Source organism: Rhinoderma darwinii, chromosome 5 (genome assembly GCF_050947455.1).
Source record: "Rhinoderma darwinii isolate aRhiDar2 chromosome 5, aRhiDar2.hap1, whole genome shotgun sequence".
NCBI classification, from domain to species: Eukaryota; Metazoa; Chordata; class Amphibia; order Anura; family Rhinodermatidae; genus Rhinoderma; species Rhinoderma darwinii.
In genome coordinates this window covers 223,493,134-223,514,626 of record NC_134691.1, presented here as the reverse complement: position 1 = coordinate 223,514,626, position 21,493 = coordinate 223,493,134, and the positions used below count along the sequence as shown (strand labels likewise).

The 21,493-nt window shown below is 40.9% G+C and overlaps 1 protein-coding gene across 2 annotated transcripts in view; it reads right to left on the bottom strand.

The window, feature by feature from the left end:
* STAC (SH3 and cysteine rich domain) overlaps positions 1-21,493 on the bottom strand; it is a 330,747-nt gene that overhangs the window by 113,640 nt on the left and 195,614 nt on the right. For both annotated transcript variants that reach the window (XM_075826963.1, XM_075826964.1), the window contains exons 4-5: positions 20,692-20,773; positions 11,592-11,707 (exon numbers count right to left, since the gene is read on the bottom strand). In XM_075826963.1, coding sequence (XP_075683078.1) covers positions 11,592-11,707; positions 20,692-20,773 — 198 coding nt within the window. The remainder of the gene's footprint in view (positions 1-11,591; positions 11,708-20,691; positions 20,774-21,493) is intronic.

Genomic DNA, 21,493 nt, shown 5'->3' with positions numbered 1-21,493 from the left:
TGTTACAAACTTTTTACTAACTGAATAGGCTTCTGCACCAGATGTGAGGAAGATGCTACTTTCTACTAATAAGATATATTAGAAAGTTTCATATATTCTCATATATACTACTGATTTATGGGGAAAAAAATTATACAATATTGTGTAAAAATCAGAAAGCTGGAGACAGAGAGACTGAAAGTGTTAAACCTTTAAAAAGAAGTCAGAGGAAAATTAAATGTCTAATGAAATGCAGAGGGGTAAGAATAAGTGAGAATACTGGGACTGGGGGAAATGTGTGTAATTGGGTTAATAACAGGTTCAGTTATAGAAAACAGAGAGTGGTTATTAATTGAAGATTATCAGATTGGGTCACATTTACATATTTAGTAATAACCTTGTAGGGGGATTGCACAGTAAAACATTATTTATTGAAGATGATGCTAAACTGTGTAAACTTTCAGAATAGTACAGTATTTTGCTACAAATGGATCTGGATAAGCTAGAGGCTTGGGCAGAGAAGTGGCAAATGAGGCTTAAAGGGAGTCTGTCAGGAGATTTTATGCGATAAAACAGCTGACACCGCCAGCTAGATGTCAGGTAATGAATTAGGAACATATTGTTGAAGATCTTACTGCTTGCATCAGTGTAATACATGCCAACATTGGAAAATACTGTAATAGGAAAGAAGTTGAGGATAATAACAGGACACTGAACTTTAGCAACCAAAGCCAGGCAGCTGCTGCGGAGGCAAATAAGATGAAGCGATGCATCAAAAAGTATAGAATCTCAGGATGGGAACATAGTTTTGCCTTTACACAACTCACTAGTCAGACCACGCATGGAGTATTGTGCAGCAGAGCTGGAGGAGCTTCAGGGGCAGGCCACCAAAGTAATCAATAAACTTTGGTACCCAGAAGGATGTACCAAAAAATGTGGTTATTTATTTTGTGAAAAAGATGACTTAGCAGTTACCTAATCATTATGTGTAAAATTATTTCAAGGGGTAGTACAGGTGTGTCTGATGATCTTTTTATACCCAGGACTATAACTATATCAAGGAACATCCGCTTAGTCTAGTGCAGAAATCTTTTTGGATCTTGTGAGTCACATTAAAAGGAGTGATGGTCACAGGCCACATTCCAAATATGGAGACACGTAGCGGAAGTGAAGAAAGTAGTACAAGTGGTGTTGCATGTTTCAAATTTTACCTACAGAAGAAAATATGTTTTATATTATTCAAATTGGCACAGTTCAAAGGTTAGGATATATCTTCAATATAGTCAATTTGGAAATCTTATTGTAGCCAATGCATATGGTCAGAACTCAGGGATCCTATCGTGAGCCACTGGTTGGGGACTAATTGTCTAGAGGAAAGATTTCCATACCATCACAGAAGGAGTTTCTTTACTGGAGGAGCAGTGACACTATGGAACTCTCTGCCAGATTGCTGGAGATGGGGAGTTGATGAAGAGATTTATTCTGGGTGACATACTTTTTCCAATAAGATGAGGAAAATTTGCAACTGTCTCATGGAGGTTGTTGAACATGGCGGGATAACAGGTTGAGCTAGATGGACATTTACAAAACAAATCTGCAAATTTGTATCTCAAAAAGTCATTCAATTCCATGGGTTTTTGTAGGTGTCATCTTTGTTGTCACGAGAGTGTATCCTTTTCTGTTCTGGTCTGTATTTTGCTCTTATTTATTGATAGTTTTCCTAAATAGTTCACCTTTTAATCCATTTTTTTTCTTTAACTTAGACCACATAATACCATTAAATCGGCCATATGCATAAAAATAGCTGCTGTCCGTTAGTTACAGCATCTCTTCCAATCTCTCCATAAACATGCACGTTCTTCATGGGGAAAGGGAGAAAAGCCAATGCCAGACACTTGGATTGTCATTTCTGATAGTCGGGAAGTCCTCAAACACTATAGATTGTTAGCAGATTCTGCTATTAATATCGCTTGGCAGCTTAAAAATTGATTTCTACAAGAAGGTCAACATGTACTAAAGTGGATATCCACTAGTGATCTTATAGAGGCTCTGTCACCAGATTATAAATTCCCTATCTCCTATATAATCTCATCGGCGCTGTAATGTAGATAACAGCAGTGGTTTTTATTTTGAAAAACGATCATTTTTGAGCACGTTATGAGCAATTTTATATTTATGCTAATTCGTTTCTTAATGCCCAACTGGGCGTGTTTTTACTTTTTACCAACTGGTACAGAGGAGTGTATGACGCTGACCAATCAGTGACCAATCAGTGACTAATCAGCGTCATACACTTCTCATTGTTCCGGCCCATTGTTACAGTGTGATTGTGCAGTGAAAGAAGCTGGTCTGGAACAATGAGAAGTGTATGACGCTGATTGGTCACTGATTGGTCAGCGTCATACACTTCTCTTTACAACGCTCAGCTGGTAAAAAGTAAAAACACGTCCAGTTGGTCATTAAGAAACGAATTAGCATAAATCTTAAATTGCTCATAACTTGCTAAAAAATGATCGTTTTTCAAAATAAAAACCACTGTTGTTATCTACATTACAGCACCGATCAGATTATGTAGGAGATAGGGCCCTTATAATCTGGTGACAGAGCCTCTTTAAATATGTTATATGCCACTAGATTTTGGTATCTGCTTTGTTTGGGCAATCAGCACGAGACAGCTTTAGAGCGGAACAGCGTGATCTTGCGAGATGTGGTTATTCATATCTCTGGAATGGGGGTCTAGGAAAAAAAATAAAACGGTGCTGGAATCAAGGAGACAGTGCTATTCAGGTCAGATAACCAGTTCAACTTATATGACCTACTGACAGGTCCTCTTTAACCCCTTAAGGACACAGCCTGTTTTGGCCTTCAGGACACAGTCATTTTTTTCAAATCTGACATGTTTCACTTTACGTGGTAATAACTTCGGAATGCTTTTACCTATCCAAGCGATTCTGAGATCGTTTTCTCGTGGCACATTGGACTTTATGTTACTGGCAAAATTTGCTCGATACATTAAGTATTTAATTGTGAAAAACACCAAAGTTTAGCAAAAAATTGCAAACGTTTGCATTTTCTAAATTTATATGTATCTGCTTGTAAGACAGATAGTAATACCACACAAAAATGTTGCTAATTACCATCACCCATATGTCTACTTTAGATTGGCATTGTTTTCAGAACATCCTTTTATTTTTCTCTGACATCACAAGGCTTAGAACTTTAGCAGCAATTTCTCACATTTTCAAGAAAATTTCAAAAGGCTATTTTTACAGGGACCAGTTCAGTTGTGAAGTGGATTTTAGGGCCTTATATATTAGAAACCCTCGATAAGTCACCCCATTTTAAAAACGTCACCCCTCAAAGTATTCAAAACAGCATTTAGAAAGTTCCTTAACGCTTTAGATGTTTCACAGGAATTAAGGCAAAGTAGATGTGACATTTTCAAATTTCTTTTTTTTTTGCAGAAATTCATTATTCATCTATTTTTTTGTAACACAGAAAGTTTTACCCGAGAAACGCAACTCAATATCTATTGCCCAGATTCTGCAGTTTTTAGAAATACCTCACATGTGGCCTTAGTGCACTTATTGACTGAAGCACAGGCCTCAGAAACAAAGGAACACCTAGAGGATTTTGGGGCATCCTTTTTATTAGAAAATATTTTAGGCGCCATGTCGGGTCTGAAAGGCTCTTGCGGCACAAACAGTGGAAATCCCCCAAAAGTGACCCCATTTTGGAAACTATACCCCTTGAGGAAATTATCTAGGGGTATAGTGAGCATTTTGACCCCGCAGGTTTTTTGCAGAAATTATTGGAAGTAGGCCGTGAAAATGAAAATCTACATTCTTTCAAAGAAAATGTAGGTTTAGCTAATTTTTTCTAATTTCCACAAGGACTAAAAGGAGAAAATGCAACACTACTTTTGTAAAGCAATTTCTCCCGAGTAAAAAAATACCCCACATGTGGTGATAAAAGGCTGTTTGGACACACGGCAGGGCTTTGAAGGGAAAGAGCGCCATTTGGCTTTTGGAGCTCAAATTTAGCAGGAATGATTTGCGGAGACCACGTCACATTTGCAAAGCCCCTAAGGGACCAAAACAGTGAATTCACCAAAAAAGTGACTCCATTTAGGAAACTACACCCCTTGAAGAATCCATCTAGGGGTGTAGTGAGCATTTTGAACCCACAGGGGTTTCATAGATTTTATTAGAATTGAGCAGTGAAGATAAAAAAAAATCCTTTTTTTCCAATAAGACGTAGCTTTAGCTCAAAATTTTTAATTTTCTCAACAAATAAAGGAATAAAAGAACCCCAAAATTTGTAAAGCAACTTCTCTGGAGTACGGCAATACCCCATTTGTGGTCATAAACTGCTGTTTGGGCACACGGCAAGGATCAGAAGAGAAGAAGCGCCATTTGGCTTTTGGAGCACAGATTTTGCTGGATTGGTTTCTTGACACCATGTCACTTTTGCAAAGCTCCTAAGGTACCAGTACAGTGGAAACTCCCCAAAAGTGACACGATTCACAAAACTACACCCCTTGAGGAATTCATCTAGGGGTGTAGTGAGCATTTTGACCCCACAGATGTTTTATAGATTTTATTAGAATTGGGCAGTGAAAATAAAAAAAATCCTTTTTCTTCAATAAGACGTAGTTTTAGCTGAAAATGTTTCATTTTCTCAACAAATAAATGAAAAAAAGCACCCCAACACTTGTAAAGCAACTTCTCCTGTGTACGGCAATACCACATATGTGGTCATAAACTGATGTTTGGGCACAGAGTAGGGCTCAGAAGGGAAGGAGCACCATTTGGCTTTTGGAGTACAGATTTTGCTGGATTTCTGGGCGCTATGTCGCATTTGCAACGTCCCTGTGGGACCAAAACAGTGAATCCCCCCCAGAAGTGACCCCATTTTGTAAACTACAGCCCTCAAGGTATTCACCATGGGGTGTAGTGTGCATATTAACCCCAAAGGTGATTGGCAGAAATTGGTGTGCACTCGATGTTGCAGAGTGAAAATGGGATTTTTTCCATAGATATGCCAATATGTGGCGTCGAGCTTGTGCCACTGGAGACACACACCCCAAAAATTGTTAAAATGGTTCTCCCGGGTATGCCGATGCCATATATGTGGAAGTAAAGTGCTGTTTGGGCACACTGTAGGGTTCAGAAGGGAGGTAGCGCCATTTGGCTTTTGTTTGAAGTCTTACTGGTGTTTCTGTTTATAATGTGGGGGTACATGTAAGCCGGGCGGAGTATATAAGGGGCATAGTCAGGTGGTATAATAATGGGGTAAAAAAAAAACAATAAAATGATCCATAGATGTGTGTTACGCTGTGACACAATCTTTTCTGCACAGGCCGGTGTCGCACTAATAAATGGTCTTTACTTATTCCCCTTTTGGTCCACACTCAGGATCTTTGCAGTTTGAGGAATTTTGCTGGGAAGTGTTGTCCTGGTATAATACGGGCACCCTTCCAGCAGATATGTTTGGTCCCTCCCCTTCCTGGTTCCCTAATTTTAGGGGCCTTCATAATTCGCCACTTGAAACAGAAGAAACGTTCCCCTCGGGCCGGCACAACTGCATATTTTTATTTCCTGGCTTATTGGAGCCTTAACTAATTTTATTTTTTCATAGACGTAGTGGTATGACGGCTGTTTTTCTTGCGGGACGAGCTGTAGTTTTTATTGGTAACATTTTGGGGTACATGTGACTTTTTGATCACTTGATATCCTTTTTTTTTTGGGAGGCAACGTGACCATAAAACAGCAATTCTGCCATATTTTTTTAATTCTTTTTATACAGCGTTAACCATGCGTTACAAATTGCATGTTACCTTTATTCTGCGGGTCAGTCAGATTCCGGTGATACCTAATTTATAGAACTTTTTATGTTTTACAACTTTTTGCACAATAAAATATCTCTTGTAAAGAGAATGGATTTTTTCTGTCGCCAAGTTGTGAGAGCCATAATGGTTTTATTTTTTTCATCGACGGAGCTGTATGAGGGCTTGTTTTTAGCGAGACGAGTTATAGTTTTTATAGACACCATTTTTGGGTGCATGCGACTTTTTGATCACTTTTTATTTCAATTTTTGGAAGACAAAGTGACCAAAAAATAGCAATTATGTCAGTATTTTTTAGTTTTTTTTTACGGTGTTCACTGTGCGGAATAAATAACATAATATTTTTATAGTTAAGGTCGTTATGGTCGCAGCGATACCAAATATGTATGACTTTATAATTTTTTTCAATAATAAATGACTTGATAAGGGAAAAAGGGCGATTGTGTTTTGTGTTATTATTTGAAACTTTTATTGTATTTTTTACAACTTAAATTTTTACTTTTTTTACACTTTTCTTTAGTCCCACTAGGGGACTTGAATGTCTAACTGTTTGTTTGATGTTCTAATACATTGCACTACCTATGTAGTGCAATGTATTAGAACTGTCAGTTGTTCACTGACAGCAAGCTGATCAGGCTCCGCCTCTGGGCGGGCCTAATCGGCTTCCGAAATGGCAGATAGGAAGCCATTGTTAGGCATCCTGTTGCCATAGTAACAGTCGCCAGCCTTGCCATCGCATGGCAGGGATGCCGATTTCATACAAACCACTTTGATTTAGCGATTGCATTGAATCGCTGCATTGAAGGGGCTAATGCCAGGAATTGGAGCTAGCTCCGGTTCCTGCCGATAGATCGGGGTGTCCGCTGTAACATATAGCGGACACCCACTGCTGATGACGCCGGCTCAGCTTCTGAGCCGGAAGCTGAGCCGGCACCATCTTGCTGATGGTACCGGAAGCCTCCTGGGCCCCGCCGACAACGGGACATAGGAGGATTCCGTTACTGGCAGACCGGGAGGTAAGTATTAGCCCTCCGATCACAGCCTTTGCAGCCACCGGCAACCCAGCGATCACATGCTGCGATCTCTATTGAACGCAGCATGTGAGGGGTTAATCAGTCGGATCGGAGGCTAGCTCCGGTCCTGGCCGATACCTCAGGGTGCCAGCTGTAACATACAGCTGTTACCCGGCGGTGATGTCGCTGGCTCAGCTCCTGAGCCAGCTCCATCTGTTTCACGTATAGTTACGTGGAGTTGCGGGAAAACACCATCTGCCATCACGTAACTGTACGTGAAATGGCGGGAAGGGGTTAAGGGCCTGTTCACATCACCGTGAAAGTGAAACCAAAGCTTTAGTTTCAGTCACGATTGATATCAATGGTGACGGAAACATCGCTAATGGTTTCCGTTCGTCACCATTTTACGATGGAATCAATAGCGGAGTCGACTGCGCTATTGATTCCGTTGGAAAACCGGAAACCTGCCTGAATGGTGATGAACGGAAACCATTTCACTTTTCGTTGCGGGGTTCACCCGACGGAAACCTCAGACCAGGGGTGTAACTAGGAAAGACTTGGCCCCATAGCAAACGTTTGACTGGGGCACCCCCTCCCCTGGGTGTCACACAAACCCCCTTGTAGATAGTGCCTTTTTTTACAGCCCCCGCTGTAGATAACGCCATACAGCCCCCATGTAGATAATGCCATACAGCCCCCTCTGTAGATAACGCCATACAGCCCCCTCTGTAGATAGCGCCATACAACCCCCCCTGTAGATAACGCCATACAGCCCCCCCTGTAGATAACGCCATACATCCCCCCTGTAGATAACGCCATACAGCCCCCTCTGTAGATAACGCCATACAGCCCCCTCTGTAGATAACGCCATACAGCTCCCCTGTAGATAACGCCATACAGCCCCCTCTGTAGAAAACTCCATACAGCCCCCTCTGTAGATAACGCCATACAGCCCCCTCTGTAGATAACGCCATACAGCCCCCTCTGTAGATAACGCCATACAGCCCCCCTGTAGATAACGCCATACAGCCCCCTCTGTAGAAAACTCCATACAGCCCCCTCTGTAGATAACGCCATAGAGGCCCCACTGTAGAGAACAGATATCTACAAAGGGGGCTGTATGGCGTTATCTACAGGGGGGGCTGTATGGCATTATCTACAGAGGGATGTATGGTGCTATCTACAGGGGGGCTGTATGGCGTTATCTACAGAGGGGGCTGTATGGCGTTATCTACAGAGGGGGCTGTATGGCGTTCTCTACAGTGGGGGCTGTATGACGTTATCTACAGAGGGGGCTGTATGGCATTACCTACAGGGGGGGCTGTATAGCGTTACCTACAGGAGGGCTGTATGGCATTACCTACAGGGGGGGCTGTATAGCGTTACCTACAGGAGGGCTGTATGGCGTTACCTACCGTGGGGGCTGTATGGCGTTATCTACAGGGGGCTGTATGTCATACAGCCCCCCTGTAGAGAACGCCATACAGCCCCCCCTATAGGTAACGCCATACAGCCCCCCCTGTAGGTAACGCTATACAGCCCCCACTGTAGGTAACGCTATACAGCCCCCCCTGTAGGTAATGCTATACAGCCCCCCTGTAGGTAACGCCATGCAGCCCCAACCCCCCAAAAACATCCGACCTACAGTGTGTCCTACAAAAGACATGTATCCCCTATCCACAGGATAGGGGATACATGTGTGATCGCTGGCAGCGATAGGGAGAACGGGGGACCGAAAGTCCCCCGAAGTTCTCCATGATTAACCTCTGACTTGCGGCGTCTGCGCAGCTCAATAAAAATGAAAGGAGCGCTGGTCACGCATGCGCACAAGCACGACCGGCGCTCCATTCATTTCTACGGAGCTGCCGACACAGACCTCGGAAGTGCGAGGTTTGTGATGGAGAACTTCAGGGGACTTTCAGTCCCCCGTTCTCCCTATCAATGCCAGCGATCACACATGTATCCCCTATCCTGTGGATAGGGGATACATGTCTTTTGTTTAATGACAGAGCGGGGAGATACCTCCCTGCTCTGCCGTAGTGTTCAGTGGCGTCGCGCTGTAGCAGCCATAGCGGCTGCTAGCAAAGCCTCCGGCCATGGTGGGGGCCCGTGCCGGCGGGCGACACGGCCCCCTCATGCCACGGGCCCCGTAGCAGCCACTACGGCTGCTACGGCGGTAGTTACGCCACTGCCTCAGACGGAACCCCGGAACGGAAAGCGAACGGTGATGTGAACAGGCCCTAACTTGTATAAGTATATAAATAACCGTACAAAAAATATGGTGAAAAGCTGTCCCTAAACAAACGGTTCAATCTCCATAGGATACAAGCCTTGTTTACTGTAAGTGCTGTGAATCCGTAGAATAGACATTCAGAATCTGGTTTTATACAGAACAGTTGATTGCTACAAGAAAAGCTCAGATGATTTCTAAGAACAAAATAATATCAGTACCTATGTAAATGTAAAGAGTTCTTGTTTAAATGTTGATCTAATCTGATCATTACATGGAACCAGAATTGACATTTTCCCTGTTTTTTATTATTATCATTAATTTTATTATTAATTATTATTATTATTGTAGTTGTTATTGTAGTTGTTATTAATTTCATTAGCAATATACACTTTTGTTTTCTTTAAATGCATTTTATTTGGAAGTGTACATATGAGATACAAATATAAAACACATTAAGGCAGGCAAGAAATATCGAAAGCATTTGAAATACTTCAAGCACTTAAATGTACAGGGGGTTTCTTAAAAAATAAAGGAAGTTGGAAATATGCATACAAATATTTGCACGTTAAATATTTTCATATTTATAGAAATAAAATATTGAATTATTCTAAAAATTAAAAGGGATAACTTGCCATACAGACAGTAAAATGCTATTATACAGTATATGTATGTAGGCTAAGTCCACAGATGCTAATTAATTTCAGAATATATCGGTTTAGGGGAGCCCTATATCTGTGACATAATAAATTATATAATTCTGGCTGCAGGCAGCCACCACTAGGGTGAGCTCACTGCATATGTATTTATACAACTAGTATTGAACTCCATTGGAGGTGTATAAATCTGTATGCACCAAGCTCCCCCTAGTGACGACTGCAGGTAGTTTCAAGGAAAGTAGGGAAATCAGGTCAGTGCTGTGCCCTCTCCCACCATGTGCCCCCTAGCAGTCATGTGCTTTGCCTCTGTACACCACTGAGCTATCCCTACATGCTGTCAGTTGGCCGGTCTATCATGTTTCTAATACAATGCTGAACAAACAATGAATGTATTGCTCAAAAAGAGTCTGAAAGCTCCACCCCATAGACTTGTTCAGAAAATAAAAAATGCTAATGCCTTTTTCAAAGACACACTACAACTATCCAGGAAAAATTCAGTAGAACTGCATATTAATACTTGCTAGTGTTTTGACACAATGGGCAGCCTTGTTTTAGTAAAATAAGCTGTTCTAGACAATCCAACTCCAATTGCTTTTAGGGAAGATCATGACAGTACCGCATGAAGAAACCGCAATTACCGATTTAAATTTAGGTTTTATTTTCACCTGTGTTTTAACCCAATGAAGCCAAAAGGGAAAAATACCACAAAGAAATGTAGTTTAAAAAAGGGTTATAAAGTGTTATGTTATATAAAAGAATGAAGCAAGCCCTAATAAACAATCGCATATTGATGGCCTATCCTGAGGATCATTCAATATCTCAGCTTAGGGAAGTCATCAGAATGTATTATGAATATAATTATAATGCCTTTTCTTCCATTAATATGAAGCTCTACCTTTGGAGTAATTATAAGGTAAAAAATTCACACTTAGCAGCTCCCCAATATAACACTGTTCATGGTATTGCTCACTTCAGCCACTTGTGTGTTCCAATAAAAACCTACAGGGCTACATGTAATTAAAAATTACCAGTGCTGTGGATTATTAAGAAGTAAAGAATGTGATAAAATGAACATAAAATTATAATAATAAAGTTAGAATTTATTTTTAAAATGATAATCAAATTATTACAGACACCTGCTATTCGTGTAATTATTCTTTATTGTGGCTCCAAAGGGTGTCCTTAACCCAACTACATTATGTTATTAATATTCCTTTTAATATTCCTTGATGACTTTCTGATATGATGGAATAAAACACTGTCATGCCTTCTGATTATAATAAAGATGCAAAGATTGTTCACTCAGTATTATCTTTTTATTTCATTGCTATGCATTTATCCTGTAAATTTGTGGAAGATAGGAAAGTATTACAAAATTAAATGATGTTTTATATGCATAAGACAAGCACCTCTGCCCCCTGACAGACTAAACAGAAAGATAGTCACCCAACCCCTGCACTGAAGCATAAACTTTTAGGTGAGTCATTTTTACTTTTTGTAATAGGACAGAGTGAAGACGATGGAGAGGGGGAGGGGGTCGGGTGGTCAGGGAAAAGCAACACATGTAAGCATCCATCACATGACTGGAATACCCGCTTAACTCCTGCGAGATGAGTTTTTCTAAAAAGCTGGAAGTTTGACAAACAATATCCTCATTTCCATAGAGAATCTTAACATTAACAGTATGTTTAGCAAATATAGAATATATTCCAAGAAGTTAAGATCAGCTATAAAACAGCATCTTTCTGCCATATAAAACTGATTTTCTAAATGTATTTTTAAAAATGCTAATTGATTCATGAAAAGATAAAAGGCAAAATACTGTACGAGAAATAGTAACATTAATGAAGACAAACTATTACAGAGCTCCTATTGGGCGAGTCGGACCCACTTCCAGAGCTGCTCTTCTTGTTTTTCTGTGCCAAAGATGTTCCAAATCGCAGGGTTTCATAGACAGGATCTACTTTGTTCCCACAAGCTGTAAAACACAAGATATTTTTATGTTTCATAAAGATGTTTTCATGGGTTGACCTCTAACACAACATATTTAATTGCGAAAAAAAAAACAAAACAAAAAAAACAACAACCATATAATGCAGTTGTGCCTTCTCTGTGGCCACCGCCAGTTATTTTGATTGAATCGTATGTATTAATAGGACTAAGTAATGCATCATGTCATCAGATTGAATTCCACAGAGTTAAACAAAATCCATTAAGGAAACCAGATAGGTGCCGGATTCAGGGACACAGCTAAAGGCTCATGGGCCCTGTTGCAAGAATTCAGCTTGAGCCCACTTACCCATCCCCAACACCACCAGACCCCTGCACACGCCTATGCCCAGCCGCCTTGCCCGAGAGTCCTTATGGATGCCCCCACAGTATAATGCCCCCCAATAGCTGCCTACACAGTATAATGCCCCATACAGTATAATGCCCCATAGCTGTCCCCCACACAGTACAATGTTCCCCATAGCTGCCCCAAACACAGTACAATGCCCCCCATAGCTGCCCCCATAGTATAATGCCCCCCATAGCTGCCCCCACAGATTAATGCCCCCCATAGCTGCCCCACACAGTATAATGCCCCATAGCTGCTCCACGCAGTATAATGCCCCCCCATAGCTGCCACCACAGTGATGCCCTACATAGCTGCCCCCACAGTATGTTGCCACCCATAGCTGCCCCTATATTGTATAATGCCCCCAATACAGTATAATGCACCCTATACAATATAATGCCCTCCATACAGTAAAATGCCCCCCCATAGCTGCCTATAACAGTATAATGCCCCCATACAGTATAATACCCCCATACAGTATAACGCTCCCTCAGCAGCCACCATATTAGCCCCCCTCCCATACCAAGTATAATTACTTACCTATTCCCGTTCCCACGACAGGTGGAGGAGATCTGTCTCCTCCTCTGCACTGTGCTGTGAGTGACTCGGTGCAGCAGACAGGCGTGATGACGGTACTATATCGTGCTTGCCTGCGCCGAGCCGCTCACGGAACAGTGAATGCTGGAGCAAGGCTCCAGTTGAAGGCGAGACCAGTGCGGTCAGCGCTGTGTGGCAACGGAGGCCCTAAAAGGTCATGGAAAAGCATATTAAACTCACTTGCAAGGGTAAACTACAGTACATTCAGGAAGAAAGCTCAAAATAAAATGTAAAGACACTATCTGCTGCTATTACTTACAACATGTATTCATGAAAAAACAGGTCATGACTAACCAACATGCTCGGTTTCTATGAGTAAGTGCAAATCTGGATGTTGGTCATGTGGCTGATATGATATATCTGGATTTTGCAAAAGTATTTGGTTCTGTACCACACAACAGCCTGGTTCTAAAGCTATAGAGGCAGGGACTGGTGGACCATATACTGTATGCATATGGGTAAAGAATTGATTTTGGGACAGAACAGAAAGTGTTGTTCTAAATGGTACTTACTCAAATCAAGCTGAAGGTAGCAGTGGGGTACCACGTGGGGTACCACTGTGTTAGGCCCAAATATTTTTCATCTCTTTATTAACCCCTTCCCGCAAATGGGCGTTACTGTACGTCCTTTTTAGTGGCTCGTTCCCGCAAATGGGCGTACAGTAACGCCCTGAGGATGAAGCAGGCACAGGAGCTGTGCGCGCTTCATCCTCAGCGGGTGTCGACTGTAATATACAGCTGACATCCCGCTGCAACGGCGGCTATCACTGTTATGTCCGATCGCCGCCATTTAACCCCTCAAATGCCGCTGTCAATAGCGACAGCGGCATTTAAGTGATTGATACAGAGGGAGGGGGCTCCCTCTGTACCCCGTTGGCCCCCCGCGAAAAATCGCGGGGTTCTGATGGTTGCAATGGCAACCAGGAAGCCTAGCAATGGCTTCCTGGTTGCCAGGCACGGGAGCCTATTAGGTCTTGCCCGAGGCAGGACGTAATAGGCTCAACTGTCAGTTATAAAATGACAGTTATAATACACTGCACTACACAAGTAGTGCAGTGTATTGTACAGGGGATCAGAAGATCAGATCTTCCAGTCCCCTAGTATGTGTAAAATAAAAAGTAAAAAAAAAGGTTCAAAAAAGTTTTAGATAAATAAATAAATAAAAGTTTTACGTAATAAAAACAATAATCGTCTTGTTTCCCTGATCGAGCCCTTTATAATTAGAAAAAAATGGAAAAAAAGACAAAAACTAAACATAATAGGTATCGCCGCGTTCGTATCGGCGTGACCTATAAAAATATAATATTATTTATCCCGCACGGTGAACACCGTAAAAAAAAAATACAATAAAAAACAATGCCAGAATTTCCTTTTTTGGTCACGTTGTTTCCAATAAAATGGAATAAAAAGTGATCAAAAAGTCGCATGTACCCAAACATGGTACCAATAAAAACTACAGTGTGTCACGCAAAAAACAAGCCCTAACACAGCTCCGTCAACATAAAAATACAGAACTTATGGCTCTCAGGAGATGGTGACACTAAAACATTTTATTTATAAAAAGGGTTTTTATTGTGTAAAAGTAGTAAAACATATAAAAACTATATAAATTTGGTATTGCCACAATCGTATCAAACCGCAGAATAAAGCAAACATGTTGTTTATACTGCACAGAGAACGCCGTTAAAAATTGATTAAAAAAAACAGCGAGAGAATTTCTGTTTTTTGGTCTCCTCACTCCCCAAAAAATTGAATAAAAACTGATCACATTATCACATTTACCCCAAAATGATACTAATAAAAACGACAGCTCATCCCATGAAAATCAAGCGCTCACACAGCTCGTCAACGGAAAAATAAAAAGTTATGACTCTTGGAACGCAATAATGCAAAACGACGGCCCAGACTAATTTATGTGTGCAGCAGTTCTTCACCTAAAACCCCACGTCATCATTTGCAGCCCCCATTGGTAGACCCTGTAAATGCAGCGGAAACTATGACATTTTGGAGTCTGTGCTACATGTGGGGCTAGTGAAGTCAAAGATTAGACAATGCTGGAGTGCGGATATTTTGTACAATACCACGGACACCCTTTAGAAGTGCGACTCCTACACCCAAAAATCCAGCCTGTGCATGAAGGATTGGTTCAAAGCGTACGTCACTATCCATGGATAATTTTATTATTCATTTACCCCATTATTACATCATTATGACCTGTTGCACTCCGCCCAGCTTACATATACCCTGATGTACTCCGCCCAGCTTACATATACCCGGATGTACTCCGCACAGTTTACATATATCCTGATACACTCTGCCCAGCTTACATATACCCTGATGTACTCCGCCCAGTTTACATATACCCTGATGTACTCCGCCCAGTTTACATATATCCTGATGCACTCCGCCCAGCTTACATATATCCTGATGCACTCCGCCGAGCTTACATATATCCTGATGCACTCCGCCCAGCTTACATATGCCCCCATATTATAAGCTGAAACATCAGTAAAACACTAAACAAAACTACTACCAAGCAAAATCTGCGCTCCAAAAGCCAAATGGCGGTCCTTCTGGGCCTGGCAGTGTGCCCAAACAGCAGTTTATGACCACATATGGGGTATTACTGTACTCTGGAGAACCGCTTAACAATAATTTATGGGGTGTGTGTCTACGGTGGTACAAGCTGGGCACAACACATTGGGCACTGAAATAGCATATATGTGGAAAATGGCAATTTTAAATCTGCAACATCCACTGTGCACTAATTTCTACAAAACCTTTGGGGTTAAAATTCTCACTACAATTCTAGATGAATTCCTTGAGGGGTGTAGTTTCCCAAATGGGGTCACTTCTCGGGGGTTTTCACTGTACTGGTACCTCAGCGCAATGCAACATGGAGTCACTCCAAAAACGAAATTGCGCTTTTTCCCTTTAGACTCTTGCTGTGTGTCCAAATAGCAGTTTACAACCACATATGGGGTACTTCCCTATTCAGGAGAAATTTTGTCACACATTTTGGGGTGTCTTTTCTCCTGTATTGCTTGTGTAAATGAAAAATTATGTGCTAAATCTATAGGCTATTGGAAAAAAAAAATGTTTCATTTTCACGGCCCAATTCTAATAAAATCTGTAAAACACCTGAGGGATCAAAATGCTCACTACACCTCTAATTTAATTCTTTGAGGGGTATAGTCTCCAAAATGGAATCACACCTGGGGAATTTCTACTATACTGCTACTTCATGGGCTCTGCAAATGCGACATGGCCCCCAGAAACCAATTCAGCAAAATCTGAGCTGCAAAATCCAAATGGTGCTCAGTCCCCTCTGAGCCCTGCCGTGGGTCCAAACAGCAGTTTATTACCACATATGGGGTATTGCCGTAATCAGGAGAAATTGCTTTACAAATGTTGATGTGCTTTTTCTCCTTTATTCCTTATAAAAATTAGAAAATTCTATGTTTTTTCAGAAAAAAAGTCTATTTTCATCTTCACAGACTAATTCTAATAAATTCAGCAAAAAACCTGTGGGGTCAAAATGCCCACTATACCACTAGAAAAATTCCTTGAGGGGCATAGTTTCCAAAATTGAGTCACTTTTGTGGGGTTTCCCCTGTTTAGGTCCCTCCAGGGCGTTGCAAACACGACACGGCACCGAAAAATATTCCAGTAAAATCAGTGCTCCAAAATCCAAATGGCGCTCCTTCCCTTCTGAGCACTGCCGTGGGTCCAAGCAGCAGTTTATTACCACATGTGGGGTATTTCCGTAATCGTGAGAAATTGCTTTAAAATTGTTGGGGTGCTTTTTCTCCTTTATTCCTTGCAAAAATTAGAAAATTATACGTTTTTCCACAATAAAAGTAGATTTTCATTTTCACAGACTAATTCGAATAAATTTAGCAGAAAACATGTGGGGTCAAAATGCTAACTATACCCCTAGATAAATTCCCTGAGTGGTGTAGTTTCAAAAATGGGGTCACTTTTGGGGGTTTCCACTGTTTTGGCACCACAAGACCTCTTCAAACCTGACATGGTGCCTAAAATATATTCTAAAAAATGGAGGCCCCAAAATCCTCTAGGTGCTCTTTTGCTTCTGAGGCCGGTGTTTCAGTCCATTAGCACACTAGGGCCACATGTGGGATATTTCTAAAAACTGCAGAATCTGGGCAATAAATATTGTGTTGCATTTCTCTGGTAAAACCTTCTGTGTTACAGAAAAAAATGTATTACAAATGAATTTTGTAAAAAAAAATGAAATTTGTAAATTTCACCTCTACTTTCCTTCAATTCCTGTGAAACGCCTAAAGGGTTGAAACACTTTCTGAATGCTGTTTTGAATACTTTGAGGGGTGCAGTTTTCAAAATGGGGTGTTTTATGGGGGTTTGTAATATATAAGGCCCTCAAAACCACTTCAGAACTGAACTCGTCCCTGAAAAAAATAGCCTTTTGAAATGTTCTTAAAAATATGAGAAATTGCTGCTCAAGTTCTAAGTCTTGTAACGTTGTAGAAAAATAAAAGGATGTTCAAAAAACTATGCAAACATAAAGTAGACATATGGGAAATGTTAATTTGTAACTATTTTGTGTGGTATTACTATCTGTTTTACAAGCAGATACATTTAAAATTAGAAAAATCATAATCAAATCCCTATCCCTATATGGACAGTGACGTCAAGGGGTTACAAGTGGAGCGGAATCCCCGGCCAGAGCTTAGAGAAAGCCCCTGACATCTCTGTCCATATATGGGATTCCACTCCTACAGGGAGCAAAAGTGGCGCTATCTACAGGGGGGTGCTATCTACAAGGGGGGTGCTATCTACAGGGGGTGGCGCTATCTACATGAGCACTGTGGCACTACGTGGGCACTTTGTATGTGGGCACTGTGGTACTATGTGGGCACTGTGGCTCTTTCTACAATGGGCACTGGCACTTATATGTGGACACTATGGCACTATGTTACTTTATATGTGGGCACTGTGGTACCATGTGGGCACTGTGGCACTATCTATATTTGGCACTGTGGCACAATGTGGGCACTAACACTTTATATGTGGGCACTGTGGCACTTTATATGTGTGCACTGTAGCACTATCTACAGCGGCCACTGTTGTACTATCTACAGGGACATTGCAGCACTATCTACATGGGCATTGTGGTGTTTTCAGGGGGTTAGGACGAAAAAAAACCCTGACAAATGAAATCCCTCTTTTTTTTAACGGCCATGAAAAACGAATGGTAAACGGATGATAAACAGCCATTAAAAACGGACAGACAGACTGAAAATGGATAAAAATTTGGAGACACACTGATGCAAAATGGCCATGAAAAACTGACATTTGATGAGTTTTAATTGCCATTTTTCCACAGTCTTGTGAATGTAGCGTTAGTTTCTAGGTCTTGTGAAATCCACATTATACTATTGTTCAGTGATGAAAACAAGTTCCAGATTATGAGACTTTTTGGATAATGCCACATTGAAGGAAATTCATTATATTATAAAGATGCCTCAATGTGCAATTATCTTTCAGTTTGAAGTTATGTAGAACGATCTTCTTTATTGAAGTGTAAGTCATTGCTTTCCTTTTGAAACTAATAAACTTTAGGTACTGAATAAAGAAGTGTAAAATAGTTTCTGCATTATCCTGCTATTGTACTGTATGGACTGAAGCTGAGAACAGTCTTTCTGTGTTGATAGATTGCTATTTCTACGCTGCAAACAGTGGATACTACTATGTTATCACTAGGAAAAGTGGTTTTCTTGTTGTGGCCTCCAAGGTACAGAAGTAGAAAGCCAATGCTGATAGACATCAAATTATAAATGTGCACTCAGTCATGCTTTTCCTATAGGAAAGGCATGACCAAATAGCATAATTATCTAGTGTGAGGAAATAGCTTGACGGACTAAAGAGTTGTCATACTTTAAACTTGCCCGAAATATTTAGCTGAGCTACCAAAGAATACATTTTCCTTATAAAGGTTTCCCTGCTACACTCTGCCAAGATCTGTTTGTCCTGGGTAAATTTTAATTTGTTTGTGCGTGGCTTCTCCTCAGTCAACAAGGTCCCTAATTGTGCGTTTGCGACTTTAATGTATTTTTAATTAAAGACAATCTCTACCTAATATGCATTATTAATGCACATTAGATGGTATGGTAGATGTTGGTGTTCAGGAAGTTGTAACTATATTCGGACATTTTAGATGCTATGGGGAACTGTCTTGTCACTCAGTTACCTCCATGCACTTCCCTGCTTCCCTATCTCCTCTTTACGTCTATCAGTCTTGTGTGTTATACCATAGTTACACCCTTGCGTTTTCTGAGTAGACTTATATTAGTACAAAAGGGAAAGGCATAACTTTCAACATTGAAGTGGTACAGCAAAGGTTCATTGTACAAATGATTCACTTTATATTCTTCATTAGATGTTCATGTGCCCATTACCTCACTTAATATAAGAATTTATAAGTTCCATAAAGGAAATACATCATTATATAATGTACAGTTTAAAGAGGCTCTGTCACCAGATTTTGCAAACCCTATCTGCTATTGCAGCAGATAGGCGCTGCAATGTAGATTACAGTAACGTTTTTATTTTTAAAAAACGAGCATTTTTGGCCAAGTTATGAGCATTTTTGTAGTTATGCAAATGAGGCTTGCAAAAGTCCTAGTGGGTGTGTTTAAAAGTAAAAGTCCAACTGGGCGTGTATTATGTGCGTACATCGGGGCGTTTTTAATACTTTTACTAGCTGGGCGTTCTGATGAGAAGTATCATCCACTTCTCTTCAGAACGCCCAGCTTCTGGCAGTGCAGACACAGCGTGTTCTAGAGAGATCACACTGTGTCGTCACTCACAGGTCCTGCATCGTGTCAGACGAGCGAGGACACCGGCACCAGAGGCTACAGTTGATTCTGCAGCAGCATCAGCGTTTGCAGGTAAGTCGATGTAGCTACTTACCTGCAAACGCTGATGCTGCTGCAGAATCAACTGTAGCCTCTGGTGCCGATGTGGCCGACACGATGCAGGACCTGTGAGTGACGTCACAGATCTGCACTGTCAGAAGCTGGGCGTTCTGAAGAGAAGTGGATGATACTTCTCTTCAGAGCGCCCAGCTAGTAAAAGTATTAAAAACGCCCCGATGTACGCACATAATACACGCCCACTTGGACTTTTACTTTTAAACACACCCACTTGGACTTTTACAAGCCTCATTTGCATACTTACAAAAATGCTCATAACTTGGCCAAAAATGCTCGTTTTTTAAAAATAAAAACGTTACTCTTATCTACATTGCAGCGCCTATCTGCTGCAATAGCAGATAGGGGTTGCAAAATCTGGTGACAGAGCCTCTTTAAGTATTATTATTTAGTTAGGAACTAGAAAAATACATTTTGGGCAATATGATATATTTGTTATAACAAATCTATTGATTAGTTGCAAAAAAAAAAAAGTAATTTCAAGAGGAGAGAGGGACAAACAGATATGGGTCCATAGTAGAGACTGTTTCTCTAAAAGAAAGTACTTGCGAGGTATGAAGTAGAAATACCCACATAACAGACCAACTGGGGGCTAGGAATGGAAACTCCTTCTCTTAGATTTTCCATTAATTTTAATGAAGTTCCCTAGTCCACATATTGGCTGATTTTGTGTCCTTATTTTCTTTTGCAGCAGTTTTTTTCCACTTATTTTGCACCAATTTTAAGAAATTGCGTGCAGCATTTGATACATTTTTTGCTAAATAAGTGGAAAGAAACTGCTGCAAAAGAAAATAAGAATGACACCAAATCAGCCAATTGATAAATGTGGGCTAGTGAACGTCTGCTGCTTACACTTTATTCCAGCCTTCTGGTGGAATGCACATTTAAAAAATAGAAAAAAATAAAGTATGTGTGTTACAAAAAATATTGAAAAAATAATTGCCAGTATATGATAATCCTATTTTATCGTATGAGTACAGTCATAAGCAAAAATATAAAATACACAACATTTTTAGCAAAGAAAATAAAATAGAAATTTGTCAAGAATACTCACCAATAGGCATTACTTCTTTAATGCATCCAAACTGCTCATGAATAAGAAGCGGTGAGCTATAGTAGCGTCGAAAACCTTTTGGCTAAATACAGCCATTGACAGCAGAAACACAAAAGAAAGGAAAATGAAACACAAAGGAATGGTTACTTTTAGCCAAAATGAAACTAAAACAAAATAAAGTTGGAAAAGATTTAAAAAGATTTACTATTAGTATTAACTTAGGCCCCCTTAACATTACATGTTTTCCTTCCATCGGAGGTATATGTCGGGACTCCCAACACATACTGTACAGTGGGATACAATCCCAGGACCCCCTGGGCAGAGTGCTACTTTAAGAAGCACTGTGCCTGGCGAAGCTCCTGACGTCACTGTCCATATATGGACAGTGATGTCAGGAGCTTTACAATGATGGATTCCCTGGTCTGAGCATTGGAAAGAATTCTGTTTGGGGACATTGGCCCTGGGAAAGCTAAAGACGTCACTGTCCATGTATGGACAGTGACATCAGCAGCTTCCCCAGGGCCTGACTCCTAGGGCAAAGAGCTAACTGATGCTCTTTTCGGAGACTCCGTCGCTGGCCAAGCTCCCTGAAATACATGTTTAAAGTATACATGTGACTGATTCCATACAGTGGTAGCCAGCATCCATAAGCTTCCATATTAAAAAAACGTATACCGTGTGGTGGAGTCCCTCAGGATAAAATAGTGTAGTTTACTATGCTATTCCATCCTTCAAACAAAAGGTATTCTGACATACACCAGTTCGACGGAAGCCAAAAGGGCTATGGTATGCCATGGAAACA